General features: G+C 43.1%; 2 protein-coding genes across 5 annotated transcripts; one reads left to right on the top strand and one right to left on the bottom strand.

Moving 5' to 3' along the window:
* Positions 1-739: 739 nt before the first annotated feature.
* On the bottom strand, positions 740-7130 carry FKBP7 (FKBP prolyl isomerase 7; the record flags this gene model as incomplete). Its single annotated transcript, XM_081183420.1, has 4 exons — positions 740-1462; positions 1563-1696; positions 5027-5178; positions 6691-7130. The coding sequence occupies 4 exons, from the start codon at positions 7128-7130 to the stop codon at positions 1301-1303; spliced, it is 888 nt and encodes a 295-aa protein (XP_081039546.1). The 3' UTR covers positions 740-1300.
* On the top strand, positions 6995-26547 carry PLEKHA3 (pleckstrin homology domain containing A3). Of its 4 annotated transcripts, none has more exons than XM_081183380.1 (9): positions 6995-7130; positions 7989-8323; positions 14629-14745; positions 16847-17002; positions 18234-18370; positions 20040-20204; positions 21766-21809; positions 23231-23346; positions 24808-26547. In XM_081183380.1, the coding sequence occupies exons 2-9, from the start codon at positions 8284-8286 to the stop codon at positions 24930-24932; spliced, it is 900 nt and encodes a 299-aa protein (XP_081039506.1). In that variant the 5' UTR covers positions 6995-7130; positions 7989-8283; the 3' UTR covers positions 24933-26547. The 4 variants fall into 4 exon arrangements, with proteins under 4 accessions (XP_081039506.1, XP_081039507.1, XP_081039508.1 ...); XM_081183381.1 differs by having other exon boundaries at positions 7084-7224; XM_081183382.1 differs by lacking the exon at positions 6995-7130 and adding an exon at positions 7151-7271.
* The last annotated feature ends 931 nt before the right edge of the window (positions 26548-27478 follow it).

Below are 27478 nucleotides of genomic sequence, written 5' to 3'. Positions count from 1 at the left end.
ATCAGTAATACAGAACCTAGCTTGTACATAGCTATTTCCACACAGATGACACACTTTACTTTCTCCATATGCTGGAGGACATGGCGGTGGCGGCGGCGGATAATTTGTCAACCTCTTTTAAAGCCATCCAGGTTGGCACTCTCACTGCCTCATGAGTGTACAAATTTTATACATCTCTTACTATCTTCTCTTATGCGCCTTTTCCTCCAAACTAAGAGCCCCAAATGTTGTAGTATCTGGGTGGGGTGGCTAAAAAAAAGAGATGGTTCAGACAGAATACTAAATCACAGATAAAACAAGCCACAGTTCATAAGCCAAAACTATGGTTTCATGCTGGTTTGTTGCCAAAAAAGCAGACAAAGAACCCCACATGCTTAGTCTACTTGGCTAATTTTTGGACACTGCAATAAGCCATATTTTGGCTAAACAAACCATGGGCTAGCATTATGTGTGAATCAGGCCATTAAGTGAAAATGTGCAACTGAGCTTCAGTGCCATTAAGGCAACTATGGATCTGCTCCAAAAATGGCTCCCACAGATTTTCAGAATGAATGTTAACCATGAGGGGAGTAAAGATGCCACAGGGGTGGGGGGCAATTTGGAGAAAACACACACAAAAAGGGGAAATTACTTCATCAGCAACAACACTATATTTGGCATAGCTGTAAATTCCCCGTTAACTCTTACAACTTTAATTCAGATTATTTCATAAGAATTACAAGGAATGTGGAGCCACCCCTATCATTTCAGTAACATTTTTAATCATGATAAAAAGGTATAAAAAATTTCCCACAACCAACATACACGAAATATTATGTGACAAAGAAATTCCATTTTGGTTAAAGCCATTAATCTAATGGACAAATCCCAGGGAAATCAAACAGGGCTGAAGAGTGTAATCACAAAAAGCTGTGTACTTGGTTACAAATGTAGTGACAGCTCCACAGGTACATCTTCACTTCAATGTGTATTTGGGGCTCAAATAGCAGGATTTCCTACTACCTTCAATGCAGTGGGTAATGCTGTGAACAAAGCCTTGTCCCCTCCACTGAAGGGCATGGGGAAGTCCTTGTGAAAGCTCCATGTGCGCATGGGAGGAACTGCTGAATTGGGATCCAAATGTCCATAAAACAGACAGGGATGGGGAACCTGTGACCTTCTAGCTGCTGTTGGACTGCATCCCCTCTCATCCCTGATCACTGGCCAAGCTGATTTGGGCTGATGGGAGCAGAAGTCCAACAACATTGGCAGGGCTGCAGATTCCCCATTCCTGCCACACAGACTTTTAAGCAATGATCTGTTATAGTTCATCGTGTTGGTAGACGTTATATTCCTTGGCAGATATGAAGCCGTCTCCGTCATGGTCATTCTTTTTAAATATATCAAGCAAAACATCTTGATGAACAGAAGGGTCGCGTTTCTTGCCATCTCTTTCAAATTCCTTCTTCAGGTAATGGTCTATCTAAAGGAACAACAATCGACAGATTTGTTACGTATTGAAAATGGTGTTAATTTAGGTTTAGATGCTATAACGGGGAACATCAGAATATGACCCGTGTTACCTCATGTTTTGAGAGTTTTTTGTCACTATCCAGGTCCATTTGAGAAAATGCTTCAACACTGCGGGGTCCTTGCGTTACTGCATACAGTTCAATCTCAAAGATCAGTGTTGCGTTAGGTGGAATCTTTGCAGGTTCTAAAAATGTAACAAGACCATTTTGGGAACCGTGCACACACATCTGACAGATCATCTTAACCACAAACTGGAGTATTTTTTATGGTTATTTGGAAATGTGTAAATTATGGACTCTCGTATAAATACTTGTTTTTTAAATACTTCGCCAGGTTCGACTACTTTGAATTTGAGGCAGCCCTCCTGATTATTAGGGGCAAAATACAACTGGATGTTCCCTTATACACACTCTTTTTTGGGGTGTATTCCCACGTGGATTGTGCCCTAAGTATATTGGCAAGCCATTCTAAACTAGTAAACTGCTTACTCGCAAAAAACAACAACAACAGTTCCACCAGATTCGTTTTGTCATTTTCAGAAAGCTGCTTGAAAAATGTGGTCTGTGCTTCAGCCATCAGTAATGGCTGGGGTGGGGGATGGCAAGTCAATGGCCATGGGCAGGGGTCAGCAACCTTTTTCAGCCGTGGGCCGGTCCACCATCCCTCAGACCATGTGGTGGGCCGGACTATATATTTTTTTTGGGGGGGGGGGCATGAACGAATTCCTATGCCCTACAAATAACCCAGAGATGCATTGTAAATAAAAGGACACATTTTACTCATGTAAAAACAGAGTGATTCCTGGACCGTCCACGGTCCGGATTGAGAAGGTGATTGGGCCGCATCCGGCCCCTGGGGCTTAGGTTGCCTACCCCCTGGCCTAGGCCCTGCCTTTGTCCATCGGCATTGCCAATTGGCCTTTGCTGGGCGAGGCTTCAGGGAAGACCACAGGGAGAACTTCATCCCTCTAGTTCACTCAGGGGCCCCCACATTGGACTAAGGCCAGCACTTTCCTCATGAATGTCAGAAAGCTACTTGATAAATATGAAATGGCTATCTAGTCAATCAAGCATGAACAGCCATTCCACTAAAAAAAACATAACTTGAAATACGATTTTTGGAGTAGGCAAGGTTAAGATTTCAGGGATAAAAGTTTCTCCACCTCAAGGAGGAAAATGGGCTTCAAAGGAAATCCATGTTTATCTTCTGGTTTGATACAATATCTTCCTGTATCAAAAGGGATACAGTGGTACCTCGGTTTAAGAACAGCCCTGTTTACGAACTATTCGGTATATGAACTCCGCAAAACCAGAAGTAGTGTTGTGGTTTGCGAACTTTACCTCGGTCTACGAATGGAAGCTGAACGGTAGAAGGGCACCGGCGGCAGGAGGCCTCATTAGAGAAAGCGTGCCTCAGTTTAAGAATGGCTTTGGTTTAAGAACGGACTTCTGGAATGGATTAAGTTCGTAAACCGAGGTACCACTGTACCAAAGTTTAGCAGCTTTTGAAAAAGAAAGCATAATGATAATGGCAGACAGGTACCAGTAATGAAGGAGAAAGCTTCCAAAGTCAGTCCGAAACAAGTATTTTGCAAGCCATGCACTTGCAGCTGCCAAATACAAAATTTGGGATCTCATCTAAAATGATGAAGACTAAAAGTATGGCAGTTCAGACAAAAGATTAGTGCTAGAGTGACATGCTTTTCATGCAGGTCGTAGGTTCAATCCCTGGCATGTCCAGGTAGGGCTGGGAAGGTATCCTACTTGAAACCCTTCAAAGTTGCTGTCAGTCAATGAAGATAATACTGGGTTAGATGGGACATTGATCTGCCTCAGTGTATAAGGCATCTGCTGATGGTCCTATAATTTATTTTTGAGTTTCCACATACTGCACTGAAAGCAAAATACTGCAATAGATATCCTCTCCGAGAACTAAGGGAGATCAAACGTCATATACAGAACTCACAATAAATAAAAATGAAATTAGAAACTTTTATGTAGAGGCTAAGACAGTGTGATCCCCTACACTGAACAGAGCTCACCAGCCTGTCAGGTTGATAAGACACGTTCCTTGTGTAAATGTCTCAGGAAGCAACAATAGGAGACTTAACTGAATCTCTGTGTATGGGTGATCATTATATGTATCTGGCCTGGTGTGTCCAATAGGTCACAAGTTGCCTTGTGCTGGGCCCAGAGACCTTTCCCCCCCTTAAAATTGTTTAGTAGAAATCCTCACACATGCTTCAGCAACACAACTGCTCGGTTTCTAGAGTTAGTAGCTAAACTAAAGAAAGGAAAAAGATTTAAGCGCAAGCAGTTTTGAGAGTAATACATACCACAGGAAAACCCGTGAAAAGTTCTAGAAAGCCACATGCATTCTTGACATTCAAAACTAGTGCCATCTTGCTCAGCATGCACAAACAATGCTCTGAAAGAATATAAGAGTGTTGTACGTGGAAAGAAAGGCCTCCTTCAAGTTCAGCCTAAAAAAGATAGTCACAGTTAGTATTCAGCAAACAAGCAATGCATCTTTGCACGTCGAGAATACCTATTGAGAAATCAAGGTATGTTAAATCTGGTTGAGGTATGATGGTCAAATCTATTACTCGCTTCAGCAGACTTTGAATCACAAGTTGGCCTACAGAGATATTGTGCATGTCAGATGTCAAATCACAGTGAGGTCAAAGCTGGGCACCTGGATATTTAAAGATTCATCAGTTCCAGCTAAGATTCAAAAGGCAAAGGTTTCAGCCCAATAACGTTAGATGGGATTAAGTCTCATTGGACAAGTCAGTCACAATTATCTCAAGTTCCAACTAAGTTTAGCTGGACTGGAGTCATGGTGAAGGCTTAGTCAACATCACTCTGACTGGGAAGATAAGTGATCAACATTACTCTGGTATGGGTCTAAAATTAAGATCAGTTCAGACATAAAGCCAAACCTTTGCAGGGACTGGGAGAGCCCTGCAGCTTTAATGTTCCCTCCTTGCACATGGGGTTCCCTTCCTCAGTTCCTGGATTTTGCTAATTCATTAAGATGTTCAAACTGACAAACTATGGATAGTGCTAACCAGGATTTAGAAACTCAATCCAAGCAGTGGTTTCATGAAGGCAAGGTACTAACCAAAGGTTGCCAATTTCAACATCAGGACAAACTAGGGTCAGGAAAATGCTGAAAGCAAAGGAAGAAACCTGCACGTAAGAGGAGAGGAAAAGGAGGCTATAAACAAACCTGTGGGGCTACTTCTGGTCATCAAACAAACAATGGATTGGCAACATGCTTGAACTGAACCATAAAGCTAGGTACAAAAGCAACAAAACTGAACTGAATTGAATGGTTACAGCCATTACAAAATGCCAGTGAATAAGTAACAAGTAGGGAAGAGGTTGGAAATGTGATAGATAGATAGATAGATAGATAGATAGATAGATCCCAGTTCCTTCTCTATAGGCTAAAGCAATACAGCTAAAGTAGAGAGAATGGCTATTCGCCTTAACATGCAGCCTTGCTTTACCATAGCCTTGCTTCCCATAGGCAAGTGATGGAGGTATGATCACTTTCCGTTTCTCTCCAGGACACATATTCAGCATTGCAATATCTAAACCTTTAATTACTTGTCCGACACCAAGGACAAACCATTTTGGGTGGCCGTTGTTTTGTGTTCGACTACGAAGAAATATTAAAAAGAGAGAGAGAGAGACATTTAATATTTTACAGGTTTAAGAACCAAGTTCAGTATACAAGCACATCATTTTTGGTCAACATTTATTTGTACTTAAATGCCTGGCGACCCTTGGATCTGGACGGTTTTCACACACTAATACCACATCCCTTAGAATTATATCAGAATGAATTGCAGGAACAAAAATGCTTTTTCGTGCAGCCTGAGTGGTGAACAACGTTATAGCTAACTGTTGTAGCTTATCTTCAAAGCCACCCCACTGCCGTGCTTACAGTTGTGAAGGATATTCTTACGTTATGAATGGCCCATGTCACCATTAAGAAAAAGAGGTTGGAATAGGCCAATTTATCTGGGCTGTCCCTGGATAAAGTGATTTTCTTCATTAAGTTCTCAAAGTTTTAAACCCAGCTCAAGGTTGTCATCTGAACTAGCCAGAGGTTTAACTGATAATCAAACAGTCAGTCCATCATTTGAAAAATAAGACTTTATGGAAAAAAGGTAAAGGTAAACGACCCCTGGACTATGGGGTTGCAGCACTCATCTCGCTTTTCAGGCCGAGGGAACCAGTGTTTGTCCACAGACAGCTCTCCGGGTCATGCGGCCAGCATGACTAAACCACTACTGGCGCAAAGGGACTCTGTGACGGAAACCAGAGTGCACAGAAATGCCGTTTACCTTCCTGCCATGGCGGTACCTATTTGAACTGGCATGCTTTTGAACTCCTAGGTTGGGGCAGGAGCTGGGGCAGAGTAACAGGAGCTCAGTCCGTCAAGCAGATTCAAACCGCCAACCTTAAATCAGCAAGCCGAAGAGGCTCAGTCGTTTAGACCACAGCACCACCCACATCACAAGAAATGGCATTTTGGCAACTGTAACCTTGGTTTAAGGAGGCATTTGGCACCTAGCTTATACAGGGCGAGTCTCTTAAAAGAGGCCCCGTGGAATATGTGTACTCTGTATCCACGGAGCCTCTTTTAAAGGACTCACCCTGTATATCTGAGTTTCTAATACTGCACACACATATAAGCTAGGATCAAAATTCCTTCTTAAACCAAGTTGGTTTCATTTTCCAAATGATGGGTTATAGGCCGTAGTGCGTGCATGCGTGCCTAGATAGCATATATCTAGGGGCCTTTGACCCACTAGGGCCTATGACCCACTCTCCACATGCCTGAAGAAAATAATGGTGGTGGCCCTCTGACCCATACATACTGCACATGTAAAACATATGCATACATGTTATCAAGCGATTCTGAAAACTTCTGTGATTTTCGGATGATCAAGGAAGGATATTGTACAAGGCTGGAATAACACCGCCCCCCCTTAAAGACATTGAGTTTTACTTCATAAATTGCATGGCACAACTCACATTGACTTTGGAACCCAACATTCAGGTTGCCAAACCTTTTATTTTTGCGTTCAAAGTACCGCTTCCTTGTGTTTTATATATCCGGCGGCGTGCGCCGAGTCCCAAAGCAAGCTCTGGATTGCCTTACCTGCAATAGAACTTGGACTTCTCCCCGGCCAGGTACCCGTCGTAATGGGCATTCAGCAGGTCCCCCTTCTTGCTCTTCGGATGGCAGTTTTCGGGGACGTGCACAACTTCCATTTGAACTTCGTCGGCGGAGGCGCCCTCCTCCTTCTTCTGCCCGTCCGCCGGGAGGGTTACGAGGGCGAAAGCCTGGAGGAAGAAACAGATCCCCGCGGCGAAGTGCATAGCTGCTGGAGCACGAGATCGCGGCTGCGGGATCTGCCTCGCTGCTCGCCGGGGCTGCGTGGCACTGGCATTGTTCGACGTCACGGGAGCCGAGAGGGGCGCGGCACTGGGCTGCTCCAGCCTCTGTCTCGCCTCGCCTCCTTCCGGCGGACGCGCGGGCGGCGCGGGATGTGCCCCGCTTGCGCTGCTGGCCCGCTTTGCCTCCTCCGCCTTCCCCATGTAGGTCTTTCGGGGGGCGGCACGACGGCGCGGAGCCGCTTTAATCCCCGGAGCTGAAGGTCTCCTCCCGCATCCCCATCTAGGCAGAGCGATGGTAGCTATTCGTTTGGGGAAGGATGGCCCAAGTGGGCAGGATTTCAGGTGGATGCAGAGATAGCAGATTTGTAATCGGGAAGGGGAGCTCCTCCTCGGTCCCCCCGCGACGTTTGCAAATCGGCGTCGCTGCAGCGTTTTTTCTCTGCGCGATGGTGTTTTTGCGCCCGAGGTGGGGGAGGCCGAAGGAGACGCTTTTTTCAAATTAAAAAACAAAAGCCGGAGCCCGATCTTGTGCGTGCCTGTTCGGAATTCAGTCCCGCCAGTCAGTCCCCTCATTGGAGAGCTGCTTCCGAGCAGATGAGAGCATAAGGGTTGCAGCCTCGAGCGGGATGCCCAGCGAGCGGGCCAGGCAGAATAGAAAGGCGAGCGGGTGTGTTTAAACGTGGAAAGCCGCCGTGCTCAATGCGCAGAGCGAGCGATCGCATATATGCAGGGTAGATCTATATAATATATATTAATTACGCCCGGCAAAGGCTGCAGTGCAGACGTGGCGCTCGAGTTTTCGGACCGGCGGTGGAGGCAAGCAGCCCAAATGCGTGTGCGCGTAGCTTCCTTTTTTTGTTTTTGTTTCATCCACCAGCCCCTTTCATCCAGGAAGTAAATGAGACGTCGGGGTCAATGGCACCAAGCGCAAAGGCCCGAGAAAGGTGGGGGGGAGGGGGAAAAGGGGAAGGAGAAAAAGAAAGAAAGAGGCCGGCGAGGAGAAGAGGGAGGCAGCCGCAGCCTGTGCGAGAGGGTTTGGTAACCGCTTTGTTTCCCCAGTGGCTGCGATGTGCATAGGCAATGCATGACTCCGCCGCTCCTCTTCCTGCCGCACGTGCCCGTACAACCCAGTCCGCGCAGCACCCCCAAAGCCAGCCGGACCCGAAGGCGGCTGCCGCTGCTCCCCCGCTAAGCTAAACCACCCAGCCGTCCATGTACATAGCGGGGCCGGTTGCCGCCGCCGCCGCCGCGTTTGCTCGAGAGCGCCGAAGGGGAGAGAGGGCCCGCGCCGTTCCTGCTGCCTTTTCTCCGGAGGAGGGCGAGCAGGATGCTGCGCGAAGCGCGCCGCTGAACTATGGAAGGAGTTCTGTACAAGTGGACCAATTACATCACAGGTGAGGGGCGTCCTGGGCACCTGGGCGAGGGCCGCCCGCCCGTTGCTGCTGTTCCGTCGTCGTCCCTGGCTACGCTGCTGGAGCCCGGGCGCCGGCTTCCGGGTTGAGGGTGGCAGCCGGGCGGCTTGGACCGGGTTTCTGCCTGGCAGAATGGAAGGCGCGCTTGGCTAGGGCTGGGGAAGCAAGAGGCTGCCGCTTCAAAGCGTGCGCTCCTGCGTTTGGCCTAGTGCTGCCAGCCCCCTAATCTGAGAACCCCTTCCCACACATGCTAGTCTATGGGCATTTAATGTGGGGTGGGAAACAATCCTTGCTGCCTGTCAAAAGTCCTCCAGGATAGGGGCTGGGTGTGCATCCATCTCCCCCCCCCCCAAGTTTACCTCATCTTTCCTTATTGTCTTCTAATGGGTTATAGGATATTGCTTCATTTGATAGAAGTCGTTTGTTTTTAAGTCATCATGAGTTTCTTTTCATACCGGGTTGTTATTAGGTGTGCGATCTTTGCTGTTTATTTTGTTGTTTCTTCAGCTTGTAAGCCGCCATGTGTATAGTAATATAGAAAGGCGGTATGCAAATTAAAAGGGAAATGAAATGAAATCTTAGAGCTGGACTGGATAAAATAGTTGGCAGCCCCACAGGGCGGAGAGGAGAGGTGATTGTGTGTGGAAAGGGGGGGGCTCCCTCATATGCCCATTTTGCAGTGTTAGAAACTCATATAAGCTTGGTGCCAAATGGCTCCTTAAATCAGGGCTACAGTCACCAAAACAGAATGCCTTGTTGCCGTGTTTCTGCCAGACAGCTCGAAAGTCGTATTTCTCAGTATGACTTTTGGGTTCCTGAAATCCATTCTAATGGTGCAGATAAAATATAACTTGCTGAATTTAGCGGGATGTGTTGCTAGTGTGTGAAAATAGTCAAGATCCAAGGATCCCCAGGCATGCACCTTCAGATGGCAGAGACATCAGGGAGCTTCACTTGGTCGCAAGTGGCCGATAGTCAGGTGCAAAATGTGCCTGGCGAATTTTGAATGCTGCCCTTTTGCTCCATGACTTGGGTGGGGGAACCAAGGGCCTGAGAGCTGGGTGCGGCCCTCCAAGCTCCTCTGTCTGGCCCCTGAGACTTTCCTGGCCAATCCATTCCCTCCCAGAGGCACCCCTTTCTGGTCCTGGGTCACACCCTCTTTGAGTGCTCTTGCCTGGCTGGAATGTGTTCCTGAACTCTGACAATGCCTCTTGCTTCCCGGAATGGAGGGTAGCTGAGGGTACATGAGTGAGCTCATCTACTGTACAGAGGTGATGTTTGCATTCTTTGCTTCCTCCACTTTTTGCTATGGCTATGCCCTGGGGCACCGGCTTGTGTCTCCTGAGTGGAATGTGGCTTTCCTGCCGAAACAGGTTCCCTACCTTGGTTCCTACCAAGTTTCACTTGCCAATTTTAAATGCAAACATAGGAGACAATTAAAGGGCAAATTGGCTGCCTTCATCACATCTAGGTTCTCACCAGAACTTCCCTCTTTTATTATCTATCATCCTATCTCAAGAGCTCTTACCCAAAATATATATGGTGACTGCAGGTGTAATTAAAGTTGCACTCTGTTTGCCTGTGCTTTTAACAGTAGCTTCCCTGCTTTAAATTTAGCAACTTGGCTGAGTAAATAAGGCTGCACACAGAGATAATGGCAGATATGGCTGCTGACAGATAAAAGAGGGCTTGGAGTTGCATTGCATCGCTGGGGGAGGGGGAAGTAACAGAAGGAAATGTTGAAAAATAATTACAGTAAAAGGGTTCAGAAGCATTTTGTAGAGTTGCCCCAGCCATAATTCCTAACATGACACTATTTGATCTCTAGCATGATATGACATTTAATTATACCCAGGCCCCTTCAGCAAATTTAGAGACTTCACATGACCACAGCAAACTCTGTTGAATGTAGACAGAGAGGGTATCTTGTCTGAAAGGACAGACAACATTTCATATACTTGTTCTATGGAGCTATCAGAACAACCCCATAGAGCCAATACCCTGCAGGAACTAAGCTTAACAGAAATAATCTCATGTTTTCCCCCACTTCACTCCACTTCCATTGATTGTAAGCCCCCTGGAGTAGACTTGTTTTCTCCTTCTTTGTAAGCAGCCCCGGCACACATATGGTGCTATTTGAACAAATAAGACCCTGGTGATGAACCTTGACATTCAAAGATAGCTTTGGGGCAGTTCAAGGAAGCAAGTAGATGTGAATGAAAAAGAACCCCTACTGTGCAGGTATGTTGAGAATACAATAGATATTTGACCCTCCTTGTCACCATATGCTAGTAAGATGTTGGAGCCATCGCTTGGCAGAAATGCAGGGGAAGAAAGTAGCACAAGTTGTTATTTGTTCGTTTTATACCTTTCCCTTCCTTGAAATTTCCAGGGTAGCTTTCAAAAATGGAATTATTATTTTTTTTTAAAAAATGCAACTTAAAAATGTATACAAAAATATAATGAAACAGGCAAGCTCCAAGGCAACAAGGATTGCTGAAGTAGCTGGTTGGGGGAGATTGGTTAGGAAGGAATGGCTTATGACTGCCTGCCAGCCATACAGATGTTCACGCATGTATACAGTGATGCTCGATTACTTTGGCTGCAGCTGGTGTGTCATATCAATACATGACTGAAAACCTAGACGAATGATTGATTCTGCTGATAATGATGGCTGGTGGTCAGGTCTTGCAGTTTTGATTTGTGGGAGGCAAGACCATTCGCATTGCAGCCTCCACGCCCCTACCCACCCACCCACTAAACTATCCCCGCTGGCACGACAACCATGCAAGACATGCCAATTATACACAATACAGTAGTGGTAGTAGGGGACGGAGGAGGTTTTTGGTTGGTCTGCATTTTGTTAAGAAGACTGACCTAGGTAGTTTGGAACTCCTAGGCTAATACACAGATCACACCATAAATTATCCTTGGGATTTTGTACATTTCCAAATTTTGCAATATACTTTCCCTCCCGGAAAACGTATCAAAATGCATATTTTAGGACAGAATACATTTAGAAATGTAACACTGAAATAAAAATAGGTATTTAAATATGCATATTGTGATAAGGTACATACTTAAGTGCATATTTAAAATACACATTTAAATATTAATTTCTGAATGGAAAAAAGTTGCAGATTAATGTAGAAATGGACAGAGCCAGACTATGGAACAAACACATGCAAAATTGACCGAGGCAGAAAATAGATCTGTTAATCCCAAACTGGTACATACTGAGGTGTTGTTGTTGTTTTTTTAAAAAAAATCATACTGGAGAAATTTAATATTCTACTAGCACTGTTTCAGCTTCTCATTTTTTTACTTTAATAATTTTTGGGCCTTTCTGAAGAAGCTGTGTCTGTAACCAACATTCGCTAGATAAGGACTGGGTGTACAAACGTTGTGCAATGAGATAAGAGAGAACACTACGGAAATTTTCTTGAGTAGGTTATTAATTTAAAGGAGTATACAAGTGAAATACTTGCTGAAAATACATTTGCACTTTAAAGCATAAAGAGATAATAGATAATAGAGGGCAAGTAGAATGAATCATTGAATAAATTCCACCAACTCATGAGGATTTTATTTGATTTATTCATTCGTCCCAGTTTGTTCTCTCATTTTACAGGGCTGGCCACTGGGACAGCAAAGGATGCTGTTTCCTTTTATTTTGTTGAAAAGGCTTTCTTACTTGCCAGAACAACAGGGCTGTTTTGTTCCATTGCAGCAGATCCCATAAGCTGCTTCATCGGGTCTCTACCTTAACTGCAGCACCACTGACTTTGTTTAATACCCTTGCTGGTACCTTTCCCGGGAAAATCAGAGGCTCACTATGTCAGGTTCCTACTGGAAGACGGGACAAATGCTAGAACGTTAGCAGTGGCAAAGTTTTTATCGGTGGTTGCAAGAACAAATGAGCCCTATATTCTAAACAAAATGCTTGATTAACCTGGAGGTAGGCTGTATGAATTGTGTATTGATTTGTAATGATTTCTTGGGTCTCTGGACCGTAATAAAGATTGATTGATTGATTGGTTTGTTTAATTCTGCAGTTCCTTTCTCATTCTGCTCAACTTGAATCAAGTTCAAATTCCTGCAATAGGCTTAGATAGCAAGGTCTGTCTTTTTGAACTTGCGAATTGATTTGTCTTGGATCATTAACCCATACATTCTTTATCATATTTCCTCATACCGTTTTGACCAAAGCACATTTGCAGGTGGCAAAAAACACTCCACTGGGAAATAGTGTCTGTTGTGCTGTGGCGTGCACCAGATTTAGGGTTTTTTATGATCTGTAGTGATACTCACCTATGTGCTTTCCTTCAGGAATGTCATTGTTCCCATGAATAGATCTTGACTGGTTGGAACACATGGCGGACAAAACACTCGGCTGTAATGCAGACAGTTCTTGCTTATAAGATTGGGTTTCCTTGTAGTAACGGTGCATTTTCTCCTCCAGTGCCAAATGTACACTTGTAGCATTGTATTGTTCAGACAGGCTGTCATACCAGATTCATAGAGCCTTCCTTTAGGTGGAGATATCAGTGACTTGCGAGGCAGATGTGTCGGCTTAGTGCTTTAAATGCACTTACAGATTTAATCTCATATGCTCCTAAAAGCAGCTGGTAAATGTGAGCTATCCTTTTTCCTTATCAGCTTTGTTGTGCATGAATTAACAGGCACAGAGCTGTGAAATCTACACAGTAAGCATCCTTTACATCTCCCTCTTGATCTTTTTGTTGTTTAAAGCACTACAGTACTCAACTACCTGCCCCTTGCCAGTGGGGGAAAAGGACACACTCAGATTCTGTCCCTCCACTCTCTGCATTTGTGATCAGGGACTTCAGCATATTGCTAGGGTTGTCTACTAATTACAGATCTATGTCTCATGATAAATCACTTAAAAAAAATACAGTACACATTAAATATTGTATTTTCAACACAGGGTGGCATTTTTGCATGTCGGAATAAAAAGAGACACACACCCCAAAGTGTGCCCTATTGATTAAATTTTTTCCTCCCATTGATAAATGAACACATTAATTAGTCTGCTGATTAAACTGGTTCAGTTTTCATCCAAACAAGGCTTCCTGCTTGTGTACAGTCAAACCTTGGTTCCCGAATGGCTTAGTTCCCGAGCAAATCGGCCCCCGAACGATGCAAACCCGGAAGTAAGTGTTCCAGTTTGCGAACGTTTTTTGGAAGCTGGACATCCGACGCAGCTTCCGCTTGAATGCAGGAAGCTCCTGCAGCCAATCGGAAGTTGCTCCTTGGTTTGCGAACGGATTCGGGAGTCGAACGGGTTCCCAGAACAGATTAAGTTCCACTGTATATGCCAATTCCACTCCCCACTCCAAATGCAGATCTAAACAGATTCCACAGCTTTGTTCATTAGAGCTACATTGGGGGACCATTGCCCAACTTCTTCCCTTGACTGCCGTTACCAGTGCCATGCTAGTAACTTTGTGCATGTTGGAGACAGGAGCAGTTACAAGCCCAGGACACCAAATAATAATAATAATAACAATTATATTTATACCCTGCCCATTTGGTTGGGTTGCCTCAGCCACTCTGGGTTGCTTCCAGCACATATAAAAACATAATAAAACACCAAACATTAAAAAAAATCCCACTTGTACTGGTGTTTGGTGCCTTCATCCTGATTTGCGCTGCTGTGCCAGCACAGTAGCCCACAGAATAGCGACTAAACTGAATTTTATCATTATGTTCTTACATCTTACTGATAGTATCTGAACAACCAAAAGTGCTGGTTGGTACCCAATATATCCCCACCCCCGGTATTGCTTAACTTCAACTCCCAGCATCCCTGGCCATGCTTTCTGTAGATGATGGGAGTTTAGTTCAGCGACATTTGGAGGGCAAAGGGTTCCCCACTACCTTAACTAACTAAGTCATTTTCAGGGTAGACTCAAATAAATCCGTGGATTTAAGTTGGTCGGTATGTAACTTGTCCACTGATTTCAGTGGATCTTCTCTCACTATAACTTAGTCAAATAGCATTAATTATTTCATGAGTTTTTAAATATAGTACGGGACTTTGACAGAGCTGGCAAAGATACAGTCGTCTGGGAAATGTCGATTTGTATTTGTATGTTATTAATGTGTGTGTCTGTTTTGATTTTGAACATTACATAAACAGACTTAAATCTTGCTTACAACTAAGGGTCTAAGCTGAGGAACGGTGCTGTTGCTTGTGTGTGATAATTGCATTTTGAAACAAAGCAGATTAATGTTGTTTTTGTCTGTTTGCACTGTTTCCCTAGGCTGGCAGCCTCGCTGGTTTGTTCTTGATAACGGGATATTGTCTTACTACGATTCGCAGGATGATGTTTGCAAAGGCAGCAAAGGCAGCATAAAGATGGCAGTGTGTGAAATCAAAGGTAGGCTCTCTCAATAAGAAAACTCTCCTTACCTTCTAGGCTGAGGTATCTAACGTGAGCAGTAGGGCTGGGCGATATCTGGTTTCCAGTATTGCAATATATCGCCAGCTAAACATCGTAATATACCGATATATCACAATTTCTGAAATAAGGATGGAGCTGTGTAGTGGCATTGGCTGGCTTCACAGTTTTTACCACATTGTGATTTTTGCGCGCACGCACACACATAATGATTCGCAATATATTGCCAGGTCAAAAACTCTGAAACCGGTATCACAATATGGACTTCAAACCAGTTTTGGAGGATATATCGCCCAGTCCTGCTAGGCAGTCTTTGCAAAATAAGCCGATTATTTCAAGCATCAGCTTGACGCCTAGTACAAGTACAAATGTTATTACTGTATATAGTCACAGGTCCAGTAATTGAGGGTCTGGTTCTCCCTTTGCTCCTTCATTTTTTTGGGTTTTCCTCCCTCCTCTTTCTTGCCCAATGTCACCCCGCTGTTCTCCAGAATCACCCAGAGAGGCTCTGCTGCCTTTATTTTCCTTAACTCAGGTGAAAAACTGTGGGTTATATCTGGTGGTAGTGCCACTCAGAGTAGACCATTGGAATTCATGAACCTAGATTAGTCAGGTCCCTTAATTTCAATGGGTCTATGCTGAGTATGACTAACAGTGGATATGCAATGGGCAGGATTCACCTAACCACCCTGTGCATGGACCTCTGCTTTTTCAATGGGGCTTTCCCCCTCTTTGACCCCCACGCCCCCTGAAATAGGCTTTTGGGGTGGGAGAACCCCCCAGAATAGCGCAGGGGAGAGGGTATTGTTCCATCTGGCAGGCTGGAATGCTTGTGCTGCTGGATCAATTGGGATATAGAATCCTAGAACTGTAGAGTTGGAAGGGACCCTGTGGTTCAAACCTGCAACCTTGGTGTTACCAGCGCCATGCTGTAACCAACTGAGCTATCTACATGGGATTGGAAGAGTGCAACATTGAATTCCACCCAATGGCTATATTCTACCTCCACTGTCAGAGGCAATTGCTTGGAATTGCCCATGGGGAGAGCCCTGTTGTGCTCAGGTTTTGCTTGCAGATTTCCTCAAAGGAATCTGGTTGGCTGCTGTGAGAACAGTATGCTGGATTGATATACTAGATGATAATAATAATAACAATAATAATAACAACAACAACGACGATGATAATAATAATAATAATAATAATAATAATAATAATAATAATAATAATAATAATAATAATAATATTGATTTTGGCCCTCCCCAGCCAAAACCAGACTCAGAGCGGCTAACATCAAATGTATAACACATTAACATAAAATCAGGCAATCAATTAAAATACATCCTAAAATCAGATCAGGATCAGAATAAAATCCAATCAGATGGCAACCCGCAGATTAGGGTTGGGGATCTGAAATGCTCACCAGGCCCAACTGTTTGTGCTGAGCTTATATGAGCCTGTGAGAAAAATTGGGAGGCCACTTTCATGCAAGTTCTTATGAAAGGGGAGAGGGAGTCAGACTGAACCCTAATCAAAGGCCTGGCGGAACAGCTCCGTCTTGCAGGCCCTGTGGAAAGATGTCAAATCCTGCAGGGCCCTGGTCTCTTGTGACAGAGTGTTCCACCTGGCCGGGTCTAATCTTGAGGCTCGGGACCTATAAAATGTTATTATTTGCTGACCATAAGGTCCTCCGTGGGGCATACCAGGAGAGGCGGCCCTGTAGGTACGAGGGTCCTAGGCCGTAGAGGGCTTTAAACGTTAAAACCAGCACCTTAAACCTGATCCTGTACTCCACCAGGAGCCAGTGCAGCTGGTATAGCACCGGGTGAATGTGATCCCATGGCGAGGACTCCTTAAGGAGTCTCGTCGCAGCATTCTGCACCCGCTGGAGTTTCTGGGTCAGCTTCAAGGGCAGCCCCGTGTAGAGCGTGTTACTATAATCAAGCCTGGAGGTGACCGTCGCATGGATCACAGTGGCAAGATATTAGAAGTAGGACAGTCGTAACTGGGAAGTACTAACTCTGTAATTCCAGGCAGTCTTTGAAAAATCTGTTCTTCTAATTTATCTCGCCCCTGTCGCAAGTTCATCCGACCGACAGCACCAGGATGGAGTTAATCATCCCAGGGGAGCAGCATTTCTACATGAAAGCCGTTAATGCAGCTGAACGACAGCGGTGGCTGGTAGCTCTGGGGAGCTCGAAAGCCTGTTTGGCAGACACCAGAACAAAAAAAGAAAAAGGTACTCATACTTTCTTTTTTATAAAAAGAAAAAGCAACCTATTAAAAACACCTGGTTTTTAACTATTGTAGTTATCGGTCAAATGCCCAGCAAATGTAAAGTAATTATTTATAGCAGTAGGTGGCACACTTTTGAGGGGTTTTGAGGTTTACAGCTCCTTACATTATTATTTCTTAATGCTAGCAATGCCCATAGTATTTTCTAAGCACCCTAGAGATATTAAAAGACTAGATGGGCCCTGCTCACAGTGTGTGGAGGCTGGTCTGTTAGGACGGATAGGGCCCTGCCCCAGCTACCTCAGTCTGCCCTTAGCCAACCCTTACCTGCCTATCTTCTTATTTACATCCAGTCTAGACAGTGGTCCTGGCGACCAGCTTCCTTCTCCTTAGTCTCAGTGTTGCCATCATAGGAGGAGGATGGGGACAGAGCAAAAATTAGTTGGCTCATTGGCCCTGGCTCCTGTTTGTATTTTATCTTAAGTCACTTGGAGACATTTGTTGTTGTTGTTGTTGTATAAAGCGACTAACAAATGTAACTACTACTACTACTAATAATAAAAGTCAGACATTCCTTTTGTTTAAAGGAATATACAGTGGTACCTTGGTTCTCAAACTTAGTCCGTTCCAAAACCAAAGCATTCCAAAACCAAGGCGCGCTTTCCCATAGAAAGTAATGCAAAACGGATTAATCTGTTCCAGACTTTTAAAAACAACCCCTAAAACTGCAATTTAACATGAATCTTACTATATAATGAGACCTTTGCGCCATAAAATGAAAGCAATAATCACTGTAAAGGTAAAGGACCCCTGACAGTTAAGTCCAGTCACGAACGACTCTGGGGTTGTGGTGCTCATCTTGCTTTATTGGCCGAGGGAGCCGGCATACAGCTTCCGGGTCATGTGGCCAGCATGACTAAGCCGCTTCTGGCGAAACCAGAGCAGTGCATGGAAACGCTGTTTACCTTCCCGCCGGAGCGGTACCTATTTATCTACTTGCACTTGACGTGCTTTCGAACTGCTAGGTGGGCAGGAACTGGGACAGAGCAACGGAAGCTCACCCTGTTGTGGGGATTCGAACCGCCGACCTTCTGATCAGCAATCCCTAGGCTCTGTGGTTTAGACCACAGCGTTTTGAGAACCAAGGTACCACTGTAAATGCCTACATCTTAAAACTTGTCATGGGAAATTACATACCTGACCAGTGAAGTTTCTGCTTCCTAATGTCCTTGCAGAAGTTAATGAAACCAATGAATCTCTGAAAACCAAAATGTCTGAGCTTCGTCTCTACTGCGACCTTCTAATGCAGCAGGTCCATACAATCCAAGAATACGTTCACCATGATGAAAATCACCTGTCACCCAGCATTGAGGTATCGGATCATTTTTTAAATTAATATTATTTGTTTTGGATTGGGAGGAGAAGCATCAGCATTAAGGTGGACCCACTACTTTGTCCAGTAGGGCCCAAATACAACTCTTTAGTTTCAATAATTACTTTTGGTTTATCTATATATTAAATGGCCTATTTAGTCTGGTCTTCTCATGTTTTTAAAACTGTGTTTTTAACATTGGAGTTGTTGGTGTGTTTTTGTTTTCCTGTTGTATTTAGGTTGCTTTTGATTTTATGACTTCCTATTCAGATTGTTTTTTTACTTACTTATTGTGAGTCACCCACAGAACTTTGTTATGGGGCAGCATGTAAATGTTTAGATAAATATAAAAAACACATCACTCTTTCATCTCCAGGTCTACTGAAAGGGGCCTGCACAAATAAAATTACCCACAGAGATCAATATGAAACAGCAAAATAAATAGTAGAAAACTTAATTGCAAAAGGCAGGCAAAAAACAAGCAGAAAGAGCAGCAACAATTGGTAAAATGGCATTAGGTGAAAATAGGGAAACAGCACCGGATTGTTGAAACAGTGGGTGTGAAACTGCAGTCCTGTACCCATTTGCCTGGGAGCAAGTCCCACTGAACTCAAGAGAGATTGCTTCTGAGTAGACTTGTATAGGACTGCACACTTAGCAGCAGGTTGGATTTGATTTAAATCACACTTTAAATCACTAGTCAGTAAGACTTGATTTAATTTTTTTTTTTTTTACAGAAAGACTCATTCTTGCTGGTATCATCTTAATATTTACAATCAGATGAGGGCTTTATTTTTGGAACAATCAATTTTCAGAGTAGTTTTTACAGTTATATCAAAAATTACTGATTTGGTTATACTATTTGAAATACATACAGCGATAATTATGAAATTATTGTGAGGTTTAATAAGTTAACTTTATATTTGGACAGCTTTTCTGCTGTACTTTATTGGAAGGAGAAAAATAAACATTCCCTTAAGAACAATTTAAACAATTTGTTTAACTAAAACAATAACATTATAGCATGTATATCCATGTTTGTTAACTGTTGTGGTTAAATATCTTTTTTAAAAAAAAATAATTAGACTGAGTACACATGAAAAACTTAAACAGATCCTTATTTCCTGATGAATAGTCTTTCGACTTGCATGTAACTTAAATAGAAAACTAGAAAGATTTTTCCTTCAAAAGCATTTTATTTTAAAAATCCGATTTAAATTTTTAAAATCCGATTTATTTATTTTTTATCCACCCTGGTTAGCAGGAATTTCAGGTCCTTGGCATTCGCAAATGAAAATGCTCATCCTTCCGTTGCACCAGAGAAAATTGTTACACCACAGCAGAAACGCCAGCGGAGTTTTGGCCTACTTTTATATCTCTGTCTGCCTTTACAGCAGGGATATTAAATCTGTGGCCCCTTCAGAGGCTGTTGGGACACCATCAGCCCCAGGCAGCATTGCCAGTAGTCAAGGATAATGCTTTACCCAAATGCTGAATGTTCATCAGAGTCAGTCTAAAATACAAGCCAAGAAGAATGCTACACAAGCTTGCAGTTCATTAAAGAGTTGACGTGTTGCCCAGCCAGCGTCTCTTGTTTCACCAAAAAGCTTTTATCAGGCCACAAATGTTAAGTGAATTCACCTTTCTCAATTGCTTCCCGTGTTTCCAGAATATGAACGAAGCGTCCTCCTTGCTCAGCGCTACCTGTGACACGTTTATCACGACCCTCGAAGAATGTGTGAAAATAGCAAATGCCAAGTTCAAGCCAGAGATGTTTCAGTTGCCTCATCCGGATCCTTTAGTTTCTCCTGTGTCGCCTTCACCTGTGCAAATGGTTGGACATTTTTTAATCTCTCTCTCTCTCCCCCCCCCCCAGACTGGAGAGAATTTGAGAGAGTATGGTGGTAGGATGGTTTTCAAAAGGATAGGTTCCCCCAGACTGCCATAGTCTGCTTTCCCCAAGTTGATCCTCTCTCAAGAGTTGATCCTCTCTCAAGAGTAATTATGGCTGCGATCCTCACCAATAAATACCGTATTTTTCGCCGCTCTATAAGACGCACCAGACCATAAGACGCACCTAGTTTTTGGAGGAGGAAAACAAGAGAAAAAATATTCTGAATCTCAGAAGCCAGAACAACAAGAGGGATCGATGTGCAGCGAAAGCAGCGATCCCTCTTGCTGTTCTGGCTTCTGGGATAGCTGCGCAGCCTGCATTCGCTCCATAAGATGCACACACATTTCCCATTTTAGGAGGGGAAAAGTGATTCTTATAGAGCAAAAAATACGGCAAGTGTTTACATTTTTAAGTGTCTGCAAATGCCTGGCTGCATGTGTGTGTGGAAGCAAACTTGGATATGTTTTGGGGTAGTCAGTGAGGCCTTTCAGTGCCCAATAAAGTCAGCGGGATTTATTTGTGAGTGAAATACGTTTGTCATTTTTCTCCAGCCTTCCCTCTGAGGAGCTCTGGGGCGGCCTACATGGCTCCTCCCTGTTTTATCCTCACAACTACTCTGTGGGGTAGGCCAAGAGCCCAAAATTACCCATGGAGCTTTGTGGTTGAATGGGAATTTGAACTCTGGCCACCCCACCACGCAGCCTTAGTTAGCACTCTCTAACCACCTGGCCACAATGGATCTATGTTTATTGTTTTATTTTATGTGTTTCTGTTTTTAACGTTGCCCTTCCTCCAAAAGGGGAGGCCATGATAGAACATCTGCTTTGTTGTACACAGGAGGTTGCACCCTGGTCCAGTCCTCAACATATTCACTGCTTTGAGGGTTTGGGGTTGTTGTGGTTTTTTTTGCAATCAAGAGGTTTATAAATTTTATGAAATAAATAAGTAGGGCTGGGCAACTTCCTGTTTGAATCCCAGGAAAGCTGCTGCTAGTTCATTGTAGTAATATCCAAGGAAAAACTGCAAAACCAAATGTACAGTTACGTTTATTTGGTTCTATGTTTCCAAGAGAATCCATCAAGAGTGCATAATTTGTGACTTTCAGAGATTTATAAGATTTCTGTACATTTGGTACAGATGCATATTTCATATATTTCATACTGTTCAATGTTGTGTATAGATTATATTGTTTATATTGACATCACATTGTTGTACTTGGTAAACTTGCCTTGGATATTACTGATAATTGTTTGCAACACAGGGGTTTAATTGTTTGGCCAGTTCAGTGTAGGCAATACTGAACTAGATGGACCAGTATTCTGACTCTATATGAGACAGCATCCTATGTTTAAAATTACCTGCTTCAAAATAAAACAAACACCCACCCAATCCATCCCTTATTTTTTCTTTATTAAAGAAAGCATCATCATTAAGATACAGATAATCAACAAAGAATTAGGAAGTATGTAATAACCTGTTTTGTTTTAAAATTACTTTCTAGATGAAACGTTCTGTTAGCCACCCAGGTACTTGTAATCCAGAGAGGTAAGTACAAAATGGTGAACGTATTACTTTTTAAAGTCTGGAAACCAACCAACCAACCAATAAATAGAAAGGTTCTTCATTATTATTATATGAAGCCCCGTATCGTCTCAAATAAAAAAGCAGTTATCTGTTTCCTGGTTAATCCAAACTCGCAGTATGGTATTCAGCCAAGTTTCACTCAGAGCCAGACCCATTGAAATGAATGAGCGTGGCAAAGTCAGGTCCATTCACTTCAATGGATCTACTATGAGTAAAATTTAATTGTTGAATACCACCCACAGAAAGCTTCTTTGCATGACGGGCACAAATATGCAGGTTCCTGGAGCTGACAGATGGCATGCTTCTCTCCGGTACTTTTTATTTACTGCTTTGTCACACTAAACCAAGGTTTGGCATAGCATGTCATCTGAACCAGGACTTGTGTTTAAGTTCTGTTCTCACTAACCACCAGTTGTAGCCAAGAACCAGCCTTGGTTACAGCTCTTGTTTATATATTTATATTTCTTTTAGATAATGCCTTTTTTCTCCAAGAAGCCAGAGGTGGCATACATGGTCCTCTCACTCCCAGTTTTATCCTCGCAGCTATCCTCTGTATAGGTGTTTTTCTGAGCCTGGGCCTTCAACTCTTGGTCACCAGCTAACTAGGCACATTGCAACAGTGCTGCGCTCGATGAAAGAAAGGGAAGGACAGGAGAGGGGTTTTTTGTTCATTTGTTTTTCCCTATCCTCCCCCCCCCAAAAAAAAACATGTTTCAGAGGGTTAAGGACCCTGCAGAACAAATGGGAGAGGTGGCACTGTGGGGATTTCAGAGGGAAGGGAGAAATGGCCTTCTGCTTCTTTCAGTGAGAGCCTCTGCTGGATCTCACTCGCTTACACTAACGGAAAGAGCTCTTTATTTCCCCAAAGGGCAAATCCGGATCCAACCCCACGACTATTATTTAGTTGATTTTGGGGGGTTGAATTTGGATTGTTTGCCTGCCTATTCAAGAAATTGTTTTGCATTGTTTTAACTTCATTGGGTTGCTTTCTGTTTAATTTTCTTTGAATCACCTTGGGCACTGAATCTGGGGCATATGTTTTCTTTTAAAATCAAATGCTGCAGCACCACCAGCCATTCCTGATTTAACACAAAGCCCTGCCCATGCCTCTTATACATTTATCCTTACCAAGGCCCTGTCATGCAGGAGATTCTCAGAAAGAGCACAAGTACGTGACACAAGATGGTCTTCTCTTGTGAGTAGATGCTCATGCAGATCCCTTCCATGTACAGAACTCCTGTCTCTCTCTAAACTTTTTTGGTACCTTACTTCAGGAAAGTGTACCAAACAAAGACCATTTTAAAAATTAAGTGAGATGAGCTGGAGAGAACTTTGGGTGTTAAGGACACGTAATGAAATGTGCAATGCTATTTCATTTGCAGGAGCAGTCACTCTGTAAAAGAACCAAATTCATCCTCTCACCGGTTATCCCAAAGGTGGAGAAGGACAGTCTTAGATCCAGAACCTTCTGTAGATGTTCCCCCTGATGATATAGACAGTAAGTTCTGGTGTACCCATGTGCATTCTACTATCTTTGTGCTTCAGTTGGATTCTTGTTCTGCTTTGAGATAGAAGACTCCACGGCCATTATCTATCCTATAACAATTCAGCTACAGCAATGAGCAACGTAGTCTCCTGCATTGCCCCAGCCAAGCTGGGTGCTCAAGGAGTTTGCAGCTTGCCTTTTGGCACATTCAAGAGCCTCCATGTAGACTCCATCTATACTTTTTGAACATAGGTATGAAAAAGTAGGAGACTTTTAAAATGGCAAAGCACAGGCATGCTGCTGCCCATTGTGAAGTGCATGTTAGTTTATAGGAGTGAGTTTCTTCGCCATAAATACAGGAATGATGATCACATCTGTTTTTCTCATAGGGAAATGTGGCCATTTAAACATACATGTGCTGCCTGCAAGTGATTGCTCTGCGCACACATAGCACAAATTAAATTCAGAGATTTGGGGTATCTAAATATCCGTATTCATCATTTGGTGCTTGATGGAAATAGGTTTGGCACTAGTTCATGCTTCTTTGGGAGACTTGCTCTAGACTTTTTCATATTAGTAATAATAATAATACATTTATTATTTGTACTCTGCCCATCTGACTGGGTTTCCCCCAGCCACTCTGGGCAGCTTTCAGCTGATAGAATAACACAATAAGACATTGAACATTAAAAACTTCCTTATACAGAGCTGCCTTCAGATGTCTTCTAAAAGTTGTATAGTTATTAATCTCCTTGACATCTGATGAGAGGGCACCACTACCAAGAAGCCTGGTTCCCTGTCACATCACATCTCACAACGAGGGAACCACCAGAAGACCCTCAGAGCTGGATCTCAGTGTCTGGGCTGGACGATGGGGGTGGAGATGTTCCTTCAATTATACAGGGACAAGGCTTTTAAAGGTCAGCACCAACACCTTGAATTGTGCTTGGAAACATACTGGGAATCAATGTGGATCGTTTAGGACCGGTGTTATTTGATCCTGGTGCCTGCTCCCGGTCACCAGTCTAGCGGCCACGTTCTGGATTAGTTGTAGTTTCCAAGTCACTTTCAAAGTAGCCCCAGATAGAGTGCAAATAATTTTTAAGAATTGAAATCATACCTGTATATTTTTACTGGGCCGAACTTAGATCCTTTCTCTTTATGCCATGCCCCATTTGGAGGTGTGGAAAAGGACATCTGAAGAGTCAATCAGGGTCGACAAGGCTGGGCTGGATAGTCAAATAGTCTAACTTTATATAAGGCACCCAGCTTGTCAAGGTCCAGCAGGGAGAGATGAAGGGAGGTTAAGAAGCTTCTTTCAGCCATATGTTGATCTCTTCCCACCCTATAGTTCTGTGCTGAGCACATTGGATAGGATGGAGCACAACATTTGTGTGCCATCAAGCCGAAATGACTAAATGCAACATTTTCCAAGGCACAGTTGAAAACAAACCCCGATCTGTCTCTTTGTAGGACCAGCATACTCTTCCAGGCATACTCTCAATGGAGACTTGGCGCCTTCAACCATTTCTGACACAGCCCTGTTGGTGTCAAAGAAACAATCAGAACGCGAAGAGACTCTACCGCCTACATCCTGAAGAACTGAAGGGAATCACCTTTCTCTAAGTAATGCTATGCAAAAGCTGCTGTACTTCTCCTGTTGTCGTAGGGGGTAGTTCGTTCCCTGTGTGAAGGATTTCTCTGCACTTTATAGAATAATGTAAAAACTAACTTCAAAGCGTATTTTATCTTTATATAGTTTATTTGCAAGAATATTTTCCTACAACCTTCAGTTTGTGCATTTTTGAAACAAATTATGGTTCGACGGATAGGTAATGTACCTTTACAAATGTAGCCCTCCTTTTTACAAAGTGTGATGGTTGTTTAGAGCCTTGACAAAAAAAAAGTTTTACATTGGGATAGGGAAAACTTGTGCCATAGACCGGACTGCTCACTTGAACACATTGTTGCTTTGCTGGTACAATATCCTATTCTTGCACACAGTTCACTTCCTATTGAATTGAGTGGCAGTGCTACCGTATTATTATTATTATTATTATTATTATTATTATTATTATTATTATTATTATGATGATGGCTCGTGGTTGCACCTTTCATGCCAGGGGATGCTTTTTCTCACATTTAGACTGAGATGGTATTCCTAAAACATGGTTTATTGGTAATTTAATATTTTCCCCTTCTTAAAAACCGTGGTGTACATAAGGGCATAATCTCTGCAACTTGGATCTCTTCCGTCTGGTTGGAATTAGTGACACTTGAGTATAGTCTCAGGGCATGTTCCAGCCAAAATTAAGCCCTCTGAAGCCCTCTTGGTTTTAATGAGAATGAAACCAATGAGATTGTAGCTTGCTTAGGTTTGGCAGAATCTTGCTCTAAATTCTTAAATTCCATCCTTTTCTCTTTCCTTTCCTGTTCCTTTCCTGTGCCTTTTCTTTTCTTGGACTCAGAACACCTGCATTTCTCTGGCTTGCACCCAAAGTCTAGCCAATTAAAAAAAGTGTTAGATGTGAAGTATTTTTCTAAATAGTCATATAAATTATCTGATTTCCGAGGCATTATACATGGGGTAAAAGTATTTTAACGTTTTGATGTATTTATTCCTTTTTGCACCACAAAATGCCTCCTTGTCAATACTGGGGTGGGGTTGGGGGGTGAGATGTGCTTAATCGTTGCTGAGGTGTGTTCCATTACTAAATAGCATTGTTTTTTAAAAATCGTGGGACATGATCCAACCCAAAGTGTGCACTTGATTTCAGTTGAAGAGTATGTAAAGCACATGGGACTAAGAAATACTTGACTTTGGCTGGATTCTGCCCCTCCTTTTCGCTAAACTGCAAGATATCCTTGATGTGTCTTTTTACCAAAGTGTTATTTTAGCTCCAGTTTCTAAAATATGCTCTTGAGATGCTGTTGTAACGTATTCATAGCTGCAGCTGTACATTTATTTATGATCTATTTATACCAAAGGGGGAGGGTGGCTTTTATCATTGTGAGCCCAATAACTTCAGAAGAGCATACTTGTACAGCAATATTCTCCTCTCAGTTAACTTGAATGACAAATACGAATTCATTTCTAATTGAGCCGAGAAACACACTCTGAACCAGAGAATGAACCATGTAACTTAGCCACCACCTACCATACATTTTGGGCCCAGTTTGTCAGAAACCTTTCTTGCACAGGCTGTCCTTGCAGCTTAAATTTCAGCAAGGTTTGCACAGAAATTTCTGACGAATTGAGCCCAAAGTTGTTAGTGTTTTGAAATGTAAATTCTTTGTTTTTGTATTCACTTTGGGATAAACTTGGTATATCATGTCTTGGCCATGGAGCACTTTTATAAAAATGTTAAAAAAAGAAGAAGCTTTCTTTTAAAATGTAAGTGTTCAATAAATACAGTTTTTACACGCAGGCATGCACAACTTTGTTTTCTGGTCAAATCTTTTCGGCTATATTTAGTTCCTGTTAGGATGCTTTCATTTGGTAGTCACAGGGCTTGCTTGGAGGAGCTTCACTGTGTGTAAAGGTAATGCACAGCAAGGTGAGAGAAATCACACTCTTCTGTCCCTCCCAACCGCAGAAGTAAAATAACACACATTTTTTAAAATTAATGAAACAAGTAGCAACAACAACAAAACAGCCCAACCCAATGAAGATTGAGCATGCACAATTGAGTGCCAGTTTGGAAGAAAGAACAGAAGAAAACAGGGGAGAAGGTAGAATGGAGTATCCCACAGGAAGACATGGCTGGCTGGAACCAACAGGAACATACCCTTCAGGTGAGGATGTGCAGCAAGAACTTCGCTGCAAGTCCAACTTGCATACAGCTATTTCACAGCTTGACTACTGCCAGAAACCTTGCTTATTATTGTCTGGATAGGCTTCCCACCATCTTTATATAGCAGCTAAAATTCAGAGTGCTTCATTTCCTTCTCCAAATTCAATTATATGCTCTGCTCCATTCAGAGATCTCTCTCACGTGTCTCTTTCTTTCTGTCTGCCTGCCTGCCTGCCTTTCTGCATGCTTATAATAAATTGTTGGTGCTGTGATTAATATAAAGTACTGAGATCCACTGACACACTACATTCTTGGCCTCTTCACTCCAGTATGAACCTGTGTGTGTTTCA

This window comes from Podarcis bocagei (genome assembly GCF_964188305.1).
Source record: "Podarcis bocagei genome assembly, chromosome: 1".
In the NCBI taxonomy this organism is placed as follows: Eukaryota; Metazoa; Chordata; class Lepidosauria; order Squamata; family Lacertidae; genus Podarcis; species Podarcis bocagei.
This window is presented reverse-complemented; position numbering and strand designations above follow the sequence as displayed.

Bases quoted from the DNA above. Each gene is read 5' to 3' on its own strand.
- PLEKHA3 (XM_081183380.1), top strand. From the start codon at position 8,284: ATGGAAGGAGTTCTGTACAAGTGGACCAATTACATCACAG. The intron at 14,746-16,846 runs GTAGGCTCTCTC...CCCTGTCGCAAG, and splicing joins GGCAGTGTGTGAAATCAAAG to TTCATCCGACCGACAGCACC. The intron at 17,003-18,233 runs GTACTCATACTT...ATGTCCTTGCAG, and splicing joins CAGAACAAAAAAAGAAAAAG to AAGTTAATGAAACCAATGAA.